The 20,028-nt window shown below is 42.0% G+C and overlaps 1 protein-coding gene across 6 annotated transcripts in view; it reads left to right on the top strand.

Annotated features, from left to right (window-relative positions):
- The window catches only part of KCNQ5 (potassium voltage-gated channel subfamily Q member 5), a 588,020-nt gene that overhangs the window by 545,691 nt on the left and 22,301 nt on the right, over window positions 1-20,028 (top strand). For all 6 annotated transcript variants that reach the window (XM_043889971.1, XM_043889972.1, XM_043889974.1 and 3 more), the window contains one exon: window positions 14,225-14,333. In XM_043889971.1, the coding sequence (XP_043745906.1) occupies window positions 14,225-14,333 (109 nt within the window). The remainder of the gene's footprint in view (window positions 1-14,224; window positions 14,334-20,028) is intronic.

A 20,028-nucleotide genomic window follows, 5' to 3' on the forward strand; every position in this document is an offset into this window, starting at 1 on the left:
CACTTACCTTCAACTCTTTCTTCTTGAGCCGGTCAAAGTCCCCAGAGGGAACTTCTCCAGACTCTTACCTGGAGGTGAGATCCTGCCGCCATTGTGATGGTGACCAGTTGCTAGTGGGTTCTCTACATCTGGGCTGTATATGGTCACCCAACACCCACCCCCGAGGTCCCCTCGCTCGAAGCCCTGCAGCCAGTATCCTGTGGGAAAAGAAGCGGAATCAGGCAGACTGTACACCACCTTCCTCATCTCAGTTACCTTGCGGGTTCTGCCAGGTCCTAACTGGTCTGAGGTGTGAGTGTTGTTGCTTCTCAACTTTTCCCAGCTTTAGCTGGGATTCCTCTCTGGGGTCAGCTCCCCAGCTACCCAGCTTGCCCATCTGCCTTCCTACTTTCAAAATTATGTGGCTGCTGCCTCCTCTCTTCCTGTTATAGGTTTATGTCTTCTTCAAAAGCATCTCATCACTATACTTTTAATGAGATTTTTAGAGAAGTCAAGATTAGATGTTTGTGTTCATTCTACCATCTTAACCCAGAAAGGAACTTCTGTCTTGTGTGTGTATGTGTGTGTATTTCTTATTGTGTATGAAGATCAGATTTGGAAATTGACGCTAGGCCATGCCAACAGCAAAGTTGTCAGGTCCAGTCAAAGGCCAATCGTATTTACTCTTTACTGTGAAAGTCTTCCATGGAGCTGAAGGTATATACAGCCATTTTCATGGTGTATACAGCCATACTTTTCAGAATGTGATAGTCATGAGATAATCTAGATCTAACTGTTTTTAGGCAGGAAAAAGAAAGTAAGCTGCACCTTCTCTACTAGTGTATTTGAATGTATCTCTTCATCTCTGCTGTGGGTATTACAACTTTATTTTTGGTCCCAAATTTTCTCCTTCACATAGAGAATGTTATAACACCAAAAAAAAAAAAATACAACAAACATCAAGCACAACTAAATTATGTATTCTCTATCAATATATAATCTTCAATTGTGCTAGCAGCATTTGCATCTACTTTGGTAAAAATATATAGGAAAATCCAATTACCTGTTCAAAATATTAAAATTAGCTCTTTAACTAGAATATTGCTTTATAGGACAAGGATAGTTTATTTTGAAACTAATATATGTCAACGGCAACAGATATGAATACTGGGACTTCTTTCAATAAAAGCAACTTTTTTCAAATATTTTCCTAATACTATACAGCCTAGAAAAAAAATTCATGAGATATGTTCACAAATGGAATAATTTCCTTATAGCATTATATTTTATTTCTATCAGAATTCAGTGAGAGGGTGTCCTAATTCTTAATAAAACTTTGCTTCTAAGCTATTTACTCCAAATCTCCTAAGATACAGAATAGAGTGAACAATAGTCAAAGGACTGAAATCTCCCACTTTGTCCCTGTGGTCCTAACACTGTACAGCACTGGGTTAAAAGTCACATTTGGAAAAGCGTAAGGAAATGAGGATCCAAAAGGTGCCACATGAAGTCACTGTAATATATTAACATTCCATTCCCAGAGATTGCTCTTGAAGAGGAAAGTGAGTCAGGATGGGCTTCTTTGTTATGTGAATATAGAGGATGTACTCTTGCTTGTTGTACTGGCCGTAAAATTCTTCTGTTATTTACTGATTGTAAATTTATAGACTCTAGAATTTAAAGTGCACCAACAGGTTGCATTTCAACCTAAAATAAAAGCTCAATATACAGTATTTATTCAACAGACATTTCCTGAATTCTACTATAGAAGTTATTCATTCTTTCACTTTAAACTTACTTTCCCTCAAATATTTTTGTGGATCACTGGGAGAAAATCCTATTTTAAAATCCTATAGCAATTAAATGCTATGAGGAAAACTTGGATTTTTTTGTTTTTCACAGTAGGATCTCAAAAGTGTATCTAGTCATGAGAGTTCATTAAAAAAAAATCCAGAGGTTAGCTGATGAGCTAAACTTTGAGATCAGTCAGAGTTCAGATTTGGAGGTATCACTCACCCTGACTGGTCCCCTCAGTAAACACTAGATTGCTTAACCCTGCCCTTCACCCCAGGCTCTTGAGATAACCAGAGAACAAGATTACACTCTAGGCTTCCCAGGTGGCACCAGTGTTAAAGAGCATGCTTGCCAATGTAGGAGATGTTAGAGACACAGGTTCTATCCCTGGGTAGGGAAGATCCCCTGGAGGAGGGCATGGGAATCCACTGGAGCGAATCCACTCCAGTATTCTTGCCTGGAGAATCCCATGGATGGAGGCTACAGTCCATGGGGTCACACAGAGTCAGACACAACTGAAGCAATTTAGCACAGGAAGATAGATAATGAACACAAACTAGTAAATTGTTTAGTATGTTGGAAGGTGACGAGTGCTGTGGGGGGCATTGGGGGTAAGGTGACTAAGGAGCTACGTATGAGTGGAGGGGTAGCAGGAAGCCTTGGGTGAGGTGGTCCAAGTGGTCCTCCTGGAAACATGAGGCTAAACAGAGACCTCAGGAGTGGGGGAGCTCCCAGAACATCTGGAGGGAGCATCCACAAAGGGAGCCCAGGGTGTGAAGTGCAGGGAGCAACCCCAGGTCTGGAGAAAGCTCTCTGGAGGGAGCTAATGGGAAGGTAGGGGAGAGGCCAGCACTCAGGATCCTGCAGGCCTGGTGAAGCTGTGGACTTTTAGTCTGGAAAAAATCAGGAGATTGGTGTGCAGGGAGACATGATCTCAATTTTCAAAGGACTGCTTTACCCTTAATTACTCTGTGTCTTGACACGTCATCTAACCTTATGGATGTCAACCTAAAAAAAAAAGAAAAAACAGTGAAAACAAAGGGATCAAAGAATTGCAATTTGGGTACATATATTCAGGTATGTCCCCCTTCACAGATCATAGCCTTGTGGTGGTGAAGGATCTTCTATAATTCAGTGAAGCTATGTTCCATGCTATCAGGAGCTACCCAAGACTAAGGGTCATAGTCAGAGTTCTGACAAAACGTAGTCCACTGGAGTAGAGAATGGCAAACCACTCCAGCATTCTTGCTGTGAGAACCCCATGGGCAGGATTAAAAGGCAAAAGGAAATGACACTGGAAGATGAGCCCCCTCAGGTAGGAAGGTGTCCAGCACACTGCTAGAAGGCAGTTACTAATCGCTTCAGAATGAAGTGGCTGGGCCAAAGCAGAAGTGACACTCAGCTGTGGATGTGTCTAGTGGTGAAAGCAAAGTCTAATGCTGTAAAGAACAATATTGCATAGGAACCTGGAATGTTAGGTCCATGAATCAAGGTAAATTGGACATGGTCAAACAGGAGATGGCAAGAGTGAACATCAACCTCTTAGAAATCAGTGAACTAAAATGAATAGGAATGGGCGAATTTAATTCAGATGACCACTATATCTACTACTGTGGGCAAGAATCCCTTTGAAGACATGGAGTAGCCCTCATATTAACGTAAGAATCTGAAATGCAGTACTTGGGTACAGTCTCAAAAACAGACAGAATGACTTCGGTTTGCTTCCAAGGCAAACCGTTCACAGTAATCCAAGTCTATGCCCCAACCACTGTTGCTGATGAAGCTGAAGGTAACGGGTTCTATGAAGACCTACAAGACCTTCTAGAACTAACACACACACAAAAATTGTCCTTTTCATCATAGGAGTTTGGACTGCGAAAGTAGGAAGTCAAGCAATACCTGGAGAAATAGGCAAATTTGGCCTTGGAGTACAAAATGAAGCAGGGCAAAAGCTAACAAGATTTTGTCAAGAGAACACACTGGTCACAGCAAATACCCTTTTTCAACAACACAAGAGATGACTCTACACATGAACCTCACAAAATGGTCAATAATGAAGTCAGATTGATTATAATCTTTGCAGCCAAAGATGGAGAAGCTCTGTCCAGTCAGCAAAAACAAGACCTGGAGCTGACTATGGCTCAGATCATGAACTCCTTATTGCAAAATTCAGCCTTAAATTGAAGAAAGTAGGGAAAACCACTAGGTCATTCAGGTATGACCTAAATCAAATTCCTTATGATTATACAGTGGAAGTGATGAATAGATTCACAAGATTAGATCTGGTAGACAGAGTGCCTGAAGAAATATGGATGGAGGCTGATAACATTGTATTGGAGGCAGTGACCAAAACCATCCCAAAGAATAAGAAAAGCAAAATGCTAAAGTGGCTGTCTGAGGAGGCTTTAGAAAGAGCTGAGGAAAGAAAAGAAGTGAAAAAAAAAAAAAAAAAAAGAAGTGAAAGGCAGGGGAGGAAGGGAAAGATACACCCAATTGAATGCAGAGTCCAGAGAACAGCAAGGAAGATAAGAACGCCTTCTTAATTGAATAATGCAAAGAAATAGAGGAACAAAATAGAATGGGAAAGACTAGAGATCTCTTCAAGAAGAGAAGGGAACATTTCATATAAGGATGGGCACAATAATAGACAGAAATGGTAAGGACCCAACAGAAGTACAAGAGATTAAGAAGGGGTGGCAAGAATACACAGAAGAACTATACAAAAATGGTCTTAATGACCTGGATAACCACGATGGTGTGGCCACTCACCTAGAGCCAGACATCCTGGAGTGTGAAGTCAAGTGGGCCTTAGGCAGCATTACTATGGACAAAGTTAGTGGAGGTGATGGAATTCCAACTGAGTTATTTCAAATCCTAAAAGATGATGCTGTCAAATTTCTTCATTCATTATTTCAGCAAATTTGGAAAACTCAGCAGTGGCCACAGAACTGGAAAAGATCAGTTTTCATTCTAATCCCAAAGAAGGGCAATGCCAAAGAATGTTGAAACTACCATCCAGTTGTGCTCATTTCATATGCTAGCAAGGTTATGCTCAAAATCCTTCAAGCTAGGCTTCAACAGTAGGCGAACCGAGAACTTCCAGATGTACAAACTGGGTTTAGAAAAGGCAGAGGAACCAGAGATCAAATTGCCAACATTCATTGGATCATAGAGAAAGCAAGAGAATTCCAGAAAAACATCTATTTCTGCTTCATTGACTCCTCGAAAGACTTTGACTTTGTGGATCACAACAAACTGAGGAAAATTCTTAAAAAGATGGGAATATCAGATCATCTTACTTGTCTCCTGAGAAACCTGTATGCAGGTCAAGAGGCAACAATTAGAATCAGACACGGAACTGACTGGTTCCAAATAGGGAAAGGAGTATGTCAAGGCTGTATATTGTCACCCTGTTTATTTAACTTATATGCAGAGTAAATCATGCCAAATGCCAGACTAAATGAATCATAAGCTGGATTCAGGATTGCCAGGAGAAATATCAACAACCTCAGATATGTAGATGATACCATTCTAATGGCAGAAAGTGAAGAGGAACTAAAGAGCCTCTTGATAAGGGTGAAAGAGCAGAGTGAAAAAGTTGGCTTAAAATTCAACATTCAAAAAGCTAGGATCATGGTATCCTGTCCCATCACTTCATGGCAAATAGAAAGGGAAAAAGTGGAAGCAGTGACAGAGTTTATTTTCGTGATCTCCAAAATCACCATGGACAGTGACTACAGCCATAAATTTAAAAATGATTGCTCCTTGGAAAGAAAATTATAACAAACCTAGACAGCATATTAAAAAGGAGAGACATCAGTTTGCCAAAAAAGATCTGTACAGTCAAATCCATGGTTTTTCCAGTAGTCATATATGGATGTGAGAGTTGGACCACAAAGAAGGCTGAGCACCAAACAATTAATGCTTTTGAATTGTGGTTCTGGAGAAGACTCTGAGAGTCCCTTGGACTGCAAAGAAATAGAACCAGTCAGTCCTAATGGAAATCAACCCTGAATATTCACCAGAAGGACCGATGCTGAAGCTGAAGCTCCAATACTTTGGCCACTTGATGTGAAAAATGGGCTCATTGGAAAAGACTGTGATGCTCGGAAAGACTGAGGCAAAAGGAGAAGGGGGCAACAGAGAATGAGATGGTTAGATGGCATCGCCAGTTCAATGGACATGAATCTGAGCAAACTTTGGGAAATAGTGAAGGATGGAGAAGCCTACCATGCTGCAGTCCGTGGGATAGCAAAGAGTCAGACATGACTTAACAACTGAGCAACAGCAAAAACTCGGGTAGAAACACAGGTAGTACTCTGATTACAGGAGACCTGATGAAATTGGGATTTTTAATGAAAAGGAAAAAATAGAAGAAGAAAGATGATGAGGTAGGTTGTTTTTAAGAAGAGTCACTTGGTGCTTACAAGCAAAACTAGATTCACACTCCACTGAATAGTCAGGCAAAATGACCACAAGGTAAACATTCATTTTCCTAAGTCCCCTCAATGGGTGGTTTTCTCATCCTTGCTGACTTCTTGAGATGCTGGCAGTTCAGCCCAGTTCACCAGGTCAGAAAACAGGACATGAGGCAGTTCCCTCAGGATGGCTGCTCCAGCCCCGTTTTAAAGGTCCCACCTCCATCATTTCTCACGGGGAGCTGCAGCTCCTGCATCTCTAAAATGAGCACAGTATACCCCATCAGTGTGATATCTTAAAGTACAGCTCACCCTTGTGCACCATCCCACACACAAGGACCCAACAAATGATAGGCCCAAGTCCAGTCCTAAAATCCTACATCCAGACTTTATTGAAGTCAAAAGGAAATGCTTCCCTCACAAAGCAAACATGTCCCTGAGTGTTCTGGGGGTAGCAGGGACCTGGATGAGAAGATACAGGGACAATGGATGCATAGGGTGAAGAATGTGGTCCATGCCCTCGCAGCTCACTGTCTGCCAAGGAAAGGGGCTTGTTAACAGCAACCTAACAAGAAATATAAGAGTATGTACCCAGAACAGGAGACAGGGCAGAGTCAGTCTTGGGGGTCAGGCTACATTTCCCAGATGTCGAAGACTCTTGAAAGGCTCGTTAGTTGGAAAGCTGGGTCTGAGGTTTCAAACTCTGCCCTTCTGCCCTCATTCTCTTTGCTTCGGATAACTCAAATTAAATAGGAATTGCTCAACTGCAAACGGGCTTCCCGGGTGGTGCTAGTTGTAAAGAACCTGCCTGCCAATGTAGGAGACATAGGAGACTCCGCTTCAATCCCTGGGTCGGGAAGATCCCCTGGAGGAGGAGATGGCAACCCACTCCAGTATTCTTGCTCGAAGAATCCCATGGACAGAGGAGCCTGGTGGGCTACAGTCCACAGGGCCACAAAGAGTCTAAGATGACTGAAGTGGCAAAGCAAACTGCAAAATCAAATTCTAGTTTTAAACATGGCACAAAAAGTGCCATGCTGAATGTAAGTGATTTATTATAAGTATTCTGATGTTCTCCTCATTCTTCTCATTTTGAGACGCTGAAATGTAAGTGATTTATTATAAGTATTCTGATGTTCTCCTCATTCTTCTCATTTTGAGACGCTCCTTGCTTTTCTGTTGCTCTCTGTATAGAGTCATCTGTCCACTGCAAATTGAGCATCCACAAATTGCTAGCCAAGAAAAAAAAAGGAAAGGAGAGTGGGCCGTGCAGAGGGTGGCCCTTGGGAGAGCAGCCACAGGTGATAATGCTCAGACAGTACCGTGAGGAACTGTGTGTCATCCGGTGTGGCTGCAGCATGAGATGAAACTCCACGTAATAAGATGAGGCTGAATGAGGGCTTTCGAGCTATCAAAACAAAGCTCCCCCCTCCATGGCAACCAGCAATTCAACTTCTAATCTGTGCTGAGGAATTGACTTTGACATTAAACATCAGTTGATGCAAAGGAAAAGATCCTAGAGGGGAAGAGGCCAAAATTTAATCAGATTTGCCTGAGTGTTAGAGCTATAAACAAATGTTTCTCATTCTGCATGATTTAATTTAAAATTCAAATTTTTGAAGTTTCTGGAGTAAGCATGTATTACTGCCATAATGAGAGAAAAGCAAAAACTATTTGAAAAGGCAAAAGTCTCGGACAAAACATATATCATCTGGAGTTTTGTTTTCTTTTTTTATCTGGGTTTCTTATTGGCATCTTGAGGACCTAACAGCACCCAGCAGAAAACAGAAGAAAGGTCCCCGCAAAGGACATAGCAAAATAAAATTGTGCCATGGGCATCAGGGCCCAGGTGATTATTCTAAACTAGCTGGATTAAAGGAGATGCCTGTGAATTAGCACATGCCCAAAGTGGAGACTCTAGGATGATATTTAAGGTGTCAGGAAGTGATAGTGGGGAAAAGGTAATCAAAAGACAAGTAGCAAGGAAGGAACCCTTGGCAAATCTATCATAATTCATAATAGGTTGTAGTAAATTAGTTATCACCACCATTGATAGTGGCTATTTTATTGCTTGTTCCTTATAGAGCAGTGGAATAGAATCATTACATGGTCCACTTAAATTTCTGAAGTGTATCATGAACTCGTAGCCCTCACATTTTTACTATAAGAAACATGTTACACTAGTGATTTCCTTTAAGTTCTGCAACTTGGGAAGATTTTGCTTTATTCATTCTGATTGTTTTTCCTATTTTTCAAATACTCTTCAAAAATCATATATTATTTTTGTGATGGAAAAAGAATTTTAAAAGTGCTGTAAATCACCTCTAATCTCATGCCCTGACACAGCTAATTTCATTTTTACATATTCACTTATAGCTTGTTTTCTTTATATATATCACTGTACATAGTTATCATCAACAAGAGGATTTGGTCAAATATTTTAATTTTACTAAACATTTAAGGATACTTTCATACTATCATATACTATTCATAATTATCTTTATCATAGTTGTGTAGTACATCATCATGGTCAAATACTATAATTTATGGATTCCTATTTGGGATGTTGAAATTTATATAACTATCTCTCTACAATAGGCAATAATGCAATAAACATTTTTCTGTTCAGTTCAGTTCAATCGCTCAGTCATGTCCGACTCTTTGCGACCCCATGGACTGCAGCACACCAGGCCTCCCTGTCTATCACCAACTCCCGGAGTTTACTCAAACTCGTGTCCATTGAGTCAGCCATCTCATCCTCTGTCATTATTACATTAAGTTATCTTTATTTTTTTGTAATTTTATTTATTTCTGGCTGCCCTGGTTCTTCGTCACTACGTGGGCTTTTCTGTAGTTGTGGTGAGTGGGGACATCTCTCTGCAGTACCTTCTCCTGTTGTGAAGCCAGGCTTCAGTAGCTGGAGCACATGGGTTCAGTAGTTGTGTCTCCCAGGTTCTAGCGCACTGGCTCTGTAGGTCTGGCACCGGGGCTAAGTTGCTCTGAGGCTTGTGGGATCTTCCCAGATCAGGGATCAAACCCATGTCTCCTGAATTGAATTGGCAGGTGGGTTCTCTACCACTGAGCCACCAGGGAAGCCCTGTCTTTATTTTCTTTTTGAAATTATTTTCCAAAGATCATTTCTCTGGTAATAAATTATAATAAATTATACGATTGCTGATTTTAACTTTTTTAAACTCTTCGTTGCCGTGAAATTTTGTTCTGACTTACATTGTCACTGGCAACATCAAAGTGTCACCTCAGTTTTGTTAAATGTTAGTTATTCTTTTGCTATTCAATAAATATAAGTCCATACCTTCAAGTAATTTTAATTTTTTTAGTTCTAATTAGGTTGAAATGTTTTCTTGCATTTTTTGCTACTGGTGGTCTTTGTTGACTGACTTATTTGTATACTTATATTTTTAAGTTCATACCTTCAAATAATTTTAATTTTTTTAGGTCTAAATTAGTTTGAAAAGCTTTCCATCATTTTTTGCTACTGGTGGTCTTTTTTGACTGACTTATTTGTGTGTTTATATTTTGGATTGTGATCTGTTCAAATAGGTTTCCTTATACATTGTAAATATTAACCTTTTTTTATAGCTTCCAACCTTTTCCTGATCAGCATTTTCTTTTGCTTTATAATTGACCATTTCAGGTAGTAACCTTTTCTGCATTCATGACCAAGGCTGTCCGCTGTCTCCTTTATAATTTCTCCTAATGACCAAACATCAAGCCCTTATCATTTCCTCCACTGACGAAACAAATATTTTCTGTGAGGTTTTGATGGTTTGGTCTTATTTTGGTCTCTGGACATAATATAGCTCCTTGTGTGTGAAACTAATGACTGCCTTGAAAGAGAACAGATCATGGCCTGCAGAGCAGGTCTCAAGGGCTGAAGGGTGGAAAACAGTGGCTGGAATTCAGAACTCGGAGACCTCCAGGCTGGACATAAAGATGGTGAAACTTGTTCCCAAGTCACCAGTTTGTAAGGGATTTCTTTTTCTGTTTCATGAAGTGATCATTCCCTGTTGTCTTGGGAAGCACCCATATTGTCTCAATTGTGCGAAATACGCTAGTAGTGCAAGGGGAGACACGGGGGTGAGTCTGAGTCCAGTGGTGACTAGTCACATGCCTAGGCTCCAGCTGGGGGACAGGGAGGGCACTGTTCTCCACATCCAGTCACACAGACTCCTCGGCGAGTTTTTATAAACTCTCTGAGGCCTGGGTTCCAGCCTGTCCTGGTATGGAGAGTTTTTTTAAGCACTCCCCAGGTGATTCTAAGGTGCAGCCATGGTTGAAAACAATTGTAATCATTTCATCAGGCAATGCCAAAGAAATCTAATCTGTAAGAGCAGAAGACCAACAGAAGGAACTAGAAGCTCCCGGTTCTTTTTTTCACAAACACCTGCTTCTTGATGGCAACATTTATGGTGGGACCGGAAAAATGGTCTTTGGACGTGGCAGAAGTTTCCAGAATGATCTCTTTACACCTCTCTCTCTTTAGTCTGTAAGGCCCAAGTGGTTCTGTCCAAAAGCTAAGGAATATAGTTTCCAAAATATGGGGGAACAGAGTATTTGAAAGTAGATCTTGAACCTGCTAATTAATAGAAGACGGAGCAGGTGGGAGAGACAGAAAGTTGTGTTTCCAGCTTCTTCTCCTCCCAGCACAGACGGGACGTGCAGGGGGCAGGCCTTCAAGACACGGGAGGCTCAGCCGCCAGCAGCGGGGCGTGAGGGGCACCTCACTCTGCTGGCACGTGGCCCTTAAGGACAGGGGTTTTCAGATCTGTTTATGCGAGCTCCTGTTCCCATGACCACATTCCCCAGTCGTCAGGGCAGAGGACCAGCGGTGTCATCGAATGGCTCCAAACCAGCTGTGGCTGGAAGCTCAGCCCCCCGCCGCCAATCTAGGGCGTCAGAGGTCAGGCAAGGTTTTAATCCCCTAGGAATCATGACAAAGACATTTAATGTGCTCTAAACCTCACTCGAAAGAGTATGTATCTCAAGATACTTATGAATCAGAATGATAACATTCCCCCCCTCCGTTTTTGTGGCTTTGAAATAAGGGGGAAATTTTTCTAACTCAGCCCTTGCTTCAACACATGCCAGTAAAGATTATTTCCTATTAGCTTACTCTGACCAAACTTGCAAAAAGAAAAACTTTTTTTTTTTTTTTAAAGACCGAGCACTTAATTTATGCCTTGAATAATCAAGTTGTAAGTGGTGTGATGAAATTCCCTAATGAGATGCCTTGGATACAGTGACGCCCACCCTCTGCCCAGCCTGTCCCTAATCAAGACAGAGAGATGCAGGTCTCACCGGGTGCAGGATGGGGGTGGAGAAGGCTGTCAGAGATATTCCCAGTTCCGCTTGCATCCGGTGTGAACCTTATAGTCTCACTCTCTACTTCTGTGCTTATTGTGACAACACTACCTGCTTTAAAAGTTTTCCATTAACCTCATAATAATGAAAGGACCCTGACTTTTATACTATTTGACTCTCTGGGGGCTTCCCAGGTGGCTCAGTTGGTAAAGAATCTGCCTGCAATGCCGAAGACTTGCAAAGATCTTTATTCCAAATGAGGTCACATGCTAATGTTCTGAGTGGACATGAATTTGGGAGCAAGACATTCCACCCACTACCCCCAATTAAGAGCAGGTTGGGATCAAACTGATGGAAAGTTCCTGGAAGGATGTTGTTTAATTTCAGGCATGAAGTTTGTGTGCTAAGAGGGCTGTGGTTATGTGGGTTAATAGGTCAACCAAGACAACTGGGCTGGCTGCCTTCGAGGTGTCAGAACCAGCCATCGACACAGAGTCGATGGGCGCCTTCTCATTAGAAGGGTGGCCCTCTTCCACGGAGAGACGCTGAGGGTCCCCCAGCCAGTGGGACAGGCTGTGCCCCCGAGCTCTCCTGAATTTTTCCTGCCTCCGCCGCCCCTCTGTGTGAGTCCTGACACTGCTGACGCAATGCAGAGGGCAAGAGTTGGACCATAAAGAAGGCTGAGTGCCAAAGAATTGATGCTTTCAAACTGTGGTGCTGGAGAAGACTCCTGAGAGTCCCTTGCACCGCAAGGAGGTCAAACCAGTCCATCCTAAAGGAAATCAACCCTGAATATTCATTGGAAGGACTGTTGCTGAAGCTGAAGCTGAAGCTCCAATACTTTGGCCACATGATTGGAAGAACTGACTCATCGGAAAAGACCCTGATGCTGGGAAAAATTGAAGGCAGTGGGAGAAGGGGATGACACAGGATGAGATAGTTGGATGGCATCACTGACTGGATGGACATGAGTTTGCTCTAACTTCAGGAGTTGGTGATGGACAGGGAGGCCTGGAGTGCTGCAGTTCACGGGGTCACAAAGAGTCAGAAACAACTTAAAGACTGAACAACAACAGCTCCACTGACCACTGCTGAGGCCTCGAATGAGGCACTTACCTTCTTGTAGCCTTGATTACAGTATCTAAAAATCAGGTTTATCATCACCAACTTGTCCAGTTGCTGTAAATAAGAAAACTAACACATGCAGAAGTATTGTCTAAGTCTCTGGCATACGTTTCAGCAAGTGGTTGTTATTATGATCATTATTGTGAGGTCATGGTTCTAGAGAACCCCCATAGGAAGAAGCTTGGGGGCCAGAAGGCCAGAGGGACCATGAACAAACTGTGAAGACTGATCTGCATCTTTCCCCCCAACTCCGCTCCTGGCACACAATAAACCAAGTAAACACACAGTGAATCACTGAATTGAATGATGCACCAGCTGAGTTCCAGATGTGAGCACTGCTCCGATAAACGGGCCTCTTACAGCCATTCAGGACTTACATCCTGACCTGGATGGCCCATGGCGAAGTCTCCTTCTTCAATGATGCAGCAGATGATCACTGAGCAGAGAAGGTGACAGAAAGCAGTTTTAGAGCCTTCGTGGTGGTGTTCAGTCGCTCAGTCATGTCTGACTCTTTGAGACCCCATGGACTGCAGCACACCAGGCTTCCTGTCTTTCACTCCCTCCCGGAGTTTGCTCAAACTTATGTCCATTGAGTCGGTGATGCCATCCAACCATCTCATCCTCTGTCATCCCCTACTCCTCCCGCCTTCAATCTTTTCCAGCATCAGGGTCTTTTCCAATGAGTCGGCTCTTCGCATCAGGTGGCCAAAGTATTGGAGCTTCAACTTCAGCATCAGTTCTTCCAATGAATATCCAGGGTTGATTTCCTTTTGGATTGACTGGTTTGATCTTGCCGTCCAAGGGACTATTCTTTATTAATTTCATAAGCCCTGACTGATTGGTGTTTATTGTAACCCTGCTTCCTTTTCCAAACTTTGCAATTAAGCTGAAAGTTGTTTTGCCCAGTTTCTGAAGCATGGACTTTCTTTTTTTTTTTTTTTTTTTAAGCATGGACTTTCTTATCCTGTCTGAGAACCGCTCTCAGCTTCAGTCATGCCATCATCAGCTAGCTCTGTCCTGAGCTGTCCATGTCGAGTAACTGACAGGGAGACAGTGTTCTTGGAGCCAGACGCTCAGCACCCTCGCTCAGGGTGTGGGGCTCCTGGGGTCATGGTGTGGGCGTCAACCTCCGTCTAGTTGCCAGTTCATTAAATGCCCAAAACCTGCTTTCCTAACTCCAAACAGCTGCTTTTTGAACTCTGGCTATTAGTTTCAAAAGAACTGAGCAAAAGAGCAATGTGGTTGAGCACAAATCCATCACCACCGCTGGGAAGGAAGGATGTCGACAGCCCCGTGTCCCCTGGCAGACAGTTCAGAAGGGTAGTCATGTCAAGTTACGTGAAATGGGTGGACTTGCAGAAAAAGGAGAAAGGATAATGTTGGGGAAAGCAATTGGCAACACATGGATTTATAAGCTGAGTCTGTGAGGCCCCCATCCCTATGGAAGACCAATTGGGGAACGAGTTTTAAATCACCACTGTAATATTGTAAAGTAATTAGCCTCCAACTAATAAAAATAAATGGAAAAAAATAAAAATAAAAAATCACCACTGTGCTGTCATCTGACTGGCTGTTTTCTCCTGCAGCTGACACAGCGCTTGGTACCGATGACGTGTACGATGACAAAGGATGCCAGTGTGACGTGTCCGTGGAGGACCTCACGCCACCGCTGAAAACTGTCATTCGGGCAATCAGGTTGGTGACAACGTTCCACAAAATGATTCTGAGACCTCCCGCTCATTGTTTCAATCACTGTGTTGCTAAGTTCTCTTTCTTGCCGGTGAAAGTGAAAGTGAAAGTTGCTCAGTCATGTCTGACTCTTTGAAACCCCATGGACTATACAGTCCATGGAATTCTCCAGGCCAGAATACTGGAGTGGGTAGCCTTTCCCTTCTCCAGGGGATCTCCCCAACCCAGGGATCGAACCCAGGTCTCCTGCATTACAGAAGGCTTCTTTACCAGCTGAGGCACCAGGAATCTCCCAGAATAATTTCTTTCTTTCTTTCTTCCTATTCATCCACATGCCTATTAAATTGTGAGATCTTTTTTCTTAATACAGAACTTGACTGTGTTCAGCATGAGATGTGTTATAAGTGGCGAGTGGAATTTGAAAAGCCAGGCTGGGTTCCAGACAGATCACATGAGAATTGGCTGATCGTGTGAATCTGTTGCTTTGGTGTATAGATACAGCTGAATGTTTTAACTTATTTTTATGATTGATGCTTCAATCCCTATTCTGTACTTTGTGTCAAAGAAGAGTCCTTCTTTGTTATTTCAAAGCAGGTTGAGTTCTGAACATGGGAAGCCTGAGTGCTTTCAGGGAGCTGCAACTGTCCTGCCGAAATTTATTTGTAAAGTCTGACCATGATACACATTCTCTCCTGATGGTGGAAAATTGAGAGTGTGTCCAAAGCAACTTGTATCTCCAGGATTCATTCCCACAAACAATCCAGGATCCATACTAAATGAGCTGCTGCTGTTCTGCCCGCCCAGTTCAGTCCCTTTGGGAGAATGTGTATCTGTCACGGATGCCGAGTGGCTGGCTGGCTGCAAAAAATGAACGCCTCTGCTCTCTTTGGCTTCTCCTTCCTCTTGCCAGGAAGCCTGGGGAGGGCTGAAACTATCCAGCCCAGTGTAGCCACCCAGGTACTTGGTCTGAGCTCAGGCGTCAGTGCGATTGATTTTGCATTGCTGGTTTGAGCATCTTGTTAGTCTCTGTGCTCTGTGGTCAAGTTTGTCTTGGAGAGTAGAGGTGAGTTATAAAGATTTGGGTATTAGTAAATGTTTGCAGGGACAAAAAACTGTAATGTGATGAAAATGTTTGTCCAGAAGGTGCTTAAATTTTACCTGTAGCAACAGCCCACACAGAAGTGAAGCTAAGCCTGGTCACTTCCCTCCAGACCCTGCGAGCAACTCCCCAGTGGTAGGGCACCTGTGTGTCCTGGGCCTCTTGTTTCTTCATGACCATTCCTGACTTTCCTTGTCTTTCTCAGAGGCCCCTAGTTTGGGCGGTTACGTGCTCACCCTGCCCCCTGGGATCCCAGAAATCTTGGGTAATATTTAATCCAGGAAACCCCAGGATATATAATAAATGCTGTCTGCAGCCTCCATGAGATGGATGGAAAGGATCTTTCCTGCACTGCCCAACACTGTAGGCACCAGTCACACGAGGTAATTCACATTTGAATTAATTACAATGGAATAAGGAGCTTCCCAGGGGGCACCAGGGGAAAAGAAACTGCCTGCCAATGCAGGAGACACAAGAGACACGGGTTCAAGCCCTGGGTTGGGGAGACCCTCGAAGTAGGAAATGGCAGCCCACTCCAGTATTCTTGCCTGGAAAATTCCAAAGACAGAGGAGCCTGGTGGGCTATAGTCCACAGGGCTGCAAAAGGAGCTGGATGTGACTAAGCCCATGATATGACACAACAGTGGGATAAAATGCAAAACTGAGTTCATCAGTGGTGTGGCCAACACGTAAAGTGCTCAGGGTCCATGCGCTGCCATGGCGCCCACGTTGGGCAGAGACACAGTGCATTTCCATCACTGCGGGATGTTCTCCAGGACTTGCTGGCCTACAAGTGACCTTGAAATTCTTTCCATCCATCATGACAGCCATCAGAGACCCTTGGTCTAATTTGCAACAAATACAGTAAAATCTTATCTCCGGGGAGCAGATTAAGTTTTCTATAAGTCATACTTAACCCAATTTGTGTCATTTCCCTAGACCTTCTGAAGCTTTTTGCTTTTGCCTTACAACCTACACAAAGAATCTTGAGCTGTGAGGAAAAAAAAAAAAAGATGAAATGGGTTTATTCTGCCTACTCAGCACCTTAGCAGCAGCTTGCAATTTATTTTGTTCTACCTTGCTCTTACAACCTGACTGATTTTTGAAAAGTTATTTGCAGAATTCCCTTGCTTTTCAGAATTCATTCTTGGTTCTTATTTTTAACAGGACTTTATTATTTACACATCTCTCCTTTTTGTGGATTTCGAAAGCTCTCTGCTTGCTACTTCATAACTCTTGATGTGGTATTTTTCTTCACTGTTTCCCAATTCTGCTTAGTGGGTTTTTTTTTTTAATCACTTCTGAGTTCCATTTAAAATTGTTTGCTTCTATTGAAACATAATAGCTACACTCAATAGTTAATAACTTAATTGGAAATCTTTGATTTATGATAGAACTTTTAATATCTAAGAATTAAAGAACTAACCAATGCAGTCAGCAGTTCTGAAAAGGAGTCTGCAAGTAAAAATTCCTAAATCTTATGCAAAAGTGTCCTTTTCCTGAGCTTAATTATATAACAAACTGAACATCAATTGACTGGAATGTTTTTGCTCGAACACGCCCACCACCCACAGCTCACCTGAAATAGGATTTTATATGTATGTTACTGACTGCAAGTGTGAACCATCTATTATTCATCTCAGAAATGGCGACTCTGTTTCTGGCATTTTCCTTGTTTTCTTTTGGTTGTTTGATTATTTAACATAACAACTTGAACATGCCTTTTGTTTTCCAGTAGCTCTAATGATAATAGTTTTCCTAAGAGACAAATTAAAATTAAAATATGTAACAAAAAATATGTATTCCACTGCAAGGATGACAGCCTGTAAAATAGTATGATTACATTCACAAAGAGTTAAGTAGGAACTCTTATTTTCAGTTATTAGTATTTATTAAGTCTCTGACATTTTCTAGTTATTTTTTAAAATAAACATTCTCAGGCAATAAGATGATTAAGGTCACTCTCCAAGTTCATCTGGATTCCATTCCTGATGAATCTGAGATTCTTGATGTCTCATCACAGCAAGAATTCAGTGAGAGACAAAGTGATAGGTAAGAAAGTGAAAGAAAAAAAAAAAAAAAAAGAAAGTGAAAGAAAAGTGAAGTCCTTCAGTCGTGTCTGACTCTTTGCGACCCCATGGACAGGCTCCTCTGTCCATGGGATTTTCCAGGCAAGAGTACTGGAGTGGGTTGACATTTCCTTCTCCAGGGGATCTTCCCAACCCAGGGGTCGAACCCAGGTCTCCTGCATTGCAAGCAGACGCTTTACCGTCTGAGCCACCAGGGAAGTCTAGGTAAGAAAGGTAAGAAACTGATTTATTTAGTGAGAAACACAGTGCATAAATAGAGAGTAGGCCATCTCAAAAGGTGAGAGGCCCTGAAATATGGGATGGTTAGCTTTAATGAGCTGAGTAATTTCATAGGCGCATGAGCAGGAGCCTATGGGCTATTTATTCCAACTGTTTTGGGGAAGAGGCAGAGATTTCCAGGAATTGGGCCACCACCCACATTTTGCTCTTTGATGGTCGACCTCAGAACTCTCGTGATGCCTGGGGGTGTGTCACTTAGCTAATATATTACAGTAAGCGTATAGTGAGGCTTTAAGTCCTCTGGAAGTCGAATCTTCCACCATCTTGGACCCAGTTGGTTCTAGTCAGTTTTAGTCAAGCCCTGTGGCCATAGCTTCCCTGGTGGCTCAGATGGTAAAGAATCTGCCTGCGATGCAGGAGACCCAGGTTCTATCCCTGGATTGGGAAGATACCCTGGAGAAGGAAATGACTACCCACTTCAGTATTCTTGCCCGGAGAATCCCATGGACAGAGGAGCTTGATGGGCTACAGTCCATGGGATTGCAATGAGTTGGACATGACTGAGCGACCAACACTTTAGAAAGAATGGTCATGTCATTCTTTTAAAGGTCATGCCCTGCCTCTTTTCTCCTGTTTCAATTCCATTACCTAAATGCACTTGGAGACTTTTTTTTTTTTTAATGAATGACATCATTTTTTATAGTAGTGAACAGCAGCTATTCTTAGACATTTCCAAGCTATGCCTTAAAAGACAGAAAAATACTTTGTTTAGTTCCTCCAGGCTTGCCACAGAGTTTTTTCAAAATATTTTTAGTTGGAGTGCATGAGGTTGTTGGAAATGTGTTTTCAAACTCATCTCTGGGAGAGAAGACTGAACTTATTTTTAACAAAAGTTCTGTATCTTGTTAATGATTTTAATTCAAACACTGTTAAGTTTCTTTGCATCCACTCATATAAATTAATTTCAAATAGAAAAATGAAATTAGCAGGGAAGTAAACAGATGACAAGAAAATTGATAAACTCTTGAAAATACTACACACTCCCTTCTCATTGTACAGTTGACCCTTGATCATTGCAGAGTCAGGGGTGCCAACTCCCTATGTAGTTGAAAATCTGCATGTAATTTACATGACGTCCCACAAATTTAACTACCAATAGCCTGCTCTTCACCAGAAGGCTTCCCTATCTATAACATAAACAGTCAATTAACACATATTTTGTACATGTAACATATACAGTATTTTTACCAAAAATCCAGCTAGAGAAAAGAAAATGTTATTAAGAAAATCACAAAGAAAAGAGAATACATTTACAGTATTGAGCTGTATTATAAGTATGTTTGCAGATGAATCATCTCCCTGTACCTACAATATTGTCTCACTCAAAACACTGGAGATGTTATATGTATTACTAACACTGTACATCCAAAATGAAAAGATAATGTGAAAAAACAATGCATATTTATTTATATTTATTTACAGGTAAAACAATTCATGCATTGATAATGAAGCAGCAATATGATTGCTTCATGGTAGCTTACCTTATACACTAATGAATGACTCATTATTAAAATTTTTAGGGCACACAGCACAGTCAGGTTCATAATACAGTATTGAAACACTATGAGATTAAAAAAATAAAAACTTCCCTGTGCTTGTAAGCTGATATGCAGTTTCTCTAATTATGAGAGAGAGGCATACTGTACAGTATTGCAGTTCTTTGAAAGTGAAGTTATAAAACTGTAAGAAAGCTAACATGTTATTAATTTTATATTAAATATCACTCATGTCTAGGTAAAGATAGATTGTGCTGCGCTTAGTCACTCAGTCATGTCTGACTCTTTGTGACCCCATGGACTGTAGCCCAGTAGGTTCCTCTGTCCATGGGGATTCTCCAGGCAAGAATCCTGGAATGGGTTGCCATGCCCTCCTCCAGAGGATCTTCCTAACCCAGGGATCGAACCCAGGTCTCCTGCATGGCAGGTGGATTCTTTTCTGTCTGAGCCACCAGGGAAGCCCAAGAATACCAGAGTAGGTAAACTCTCCCTTCTCCAGGGGATCTTCCCGACTCAGGGATTGAACCAGGGCCTCCTGCATTGCAGGCAGATTCTTTACCAGCTGAGCTACCAGGGAAGCCCCAAAGATAGATTAATATTTACATATGTTTTATGCATTCATGACACACCTAACTTTTTCTTAATTTTTTCAGTATCTTTAGCTATGTGATTCATCTGAGTTTTTTCGAATTGTCACAAATCTCAAAAAAATTTTCCAATGTATTTATTTGGGAAAA

This window comes from Cervus elaphus, chromosome 28 (assembly GCF_910594005.1).
Source record: "Cervus elaphus chromosome 28, mCerEla1.1, whole genome shotgun sequence".
Lineage (NCBI taxonomy): Eukaryota > Metazoa > Chordata > Mammalia > Artiodactyla > Cervidae > Cervus > Cervus elaphus.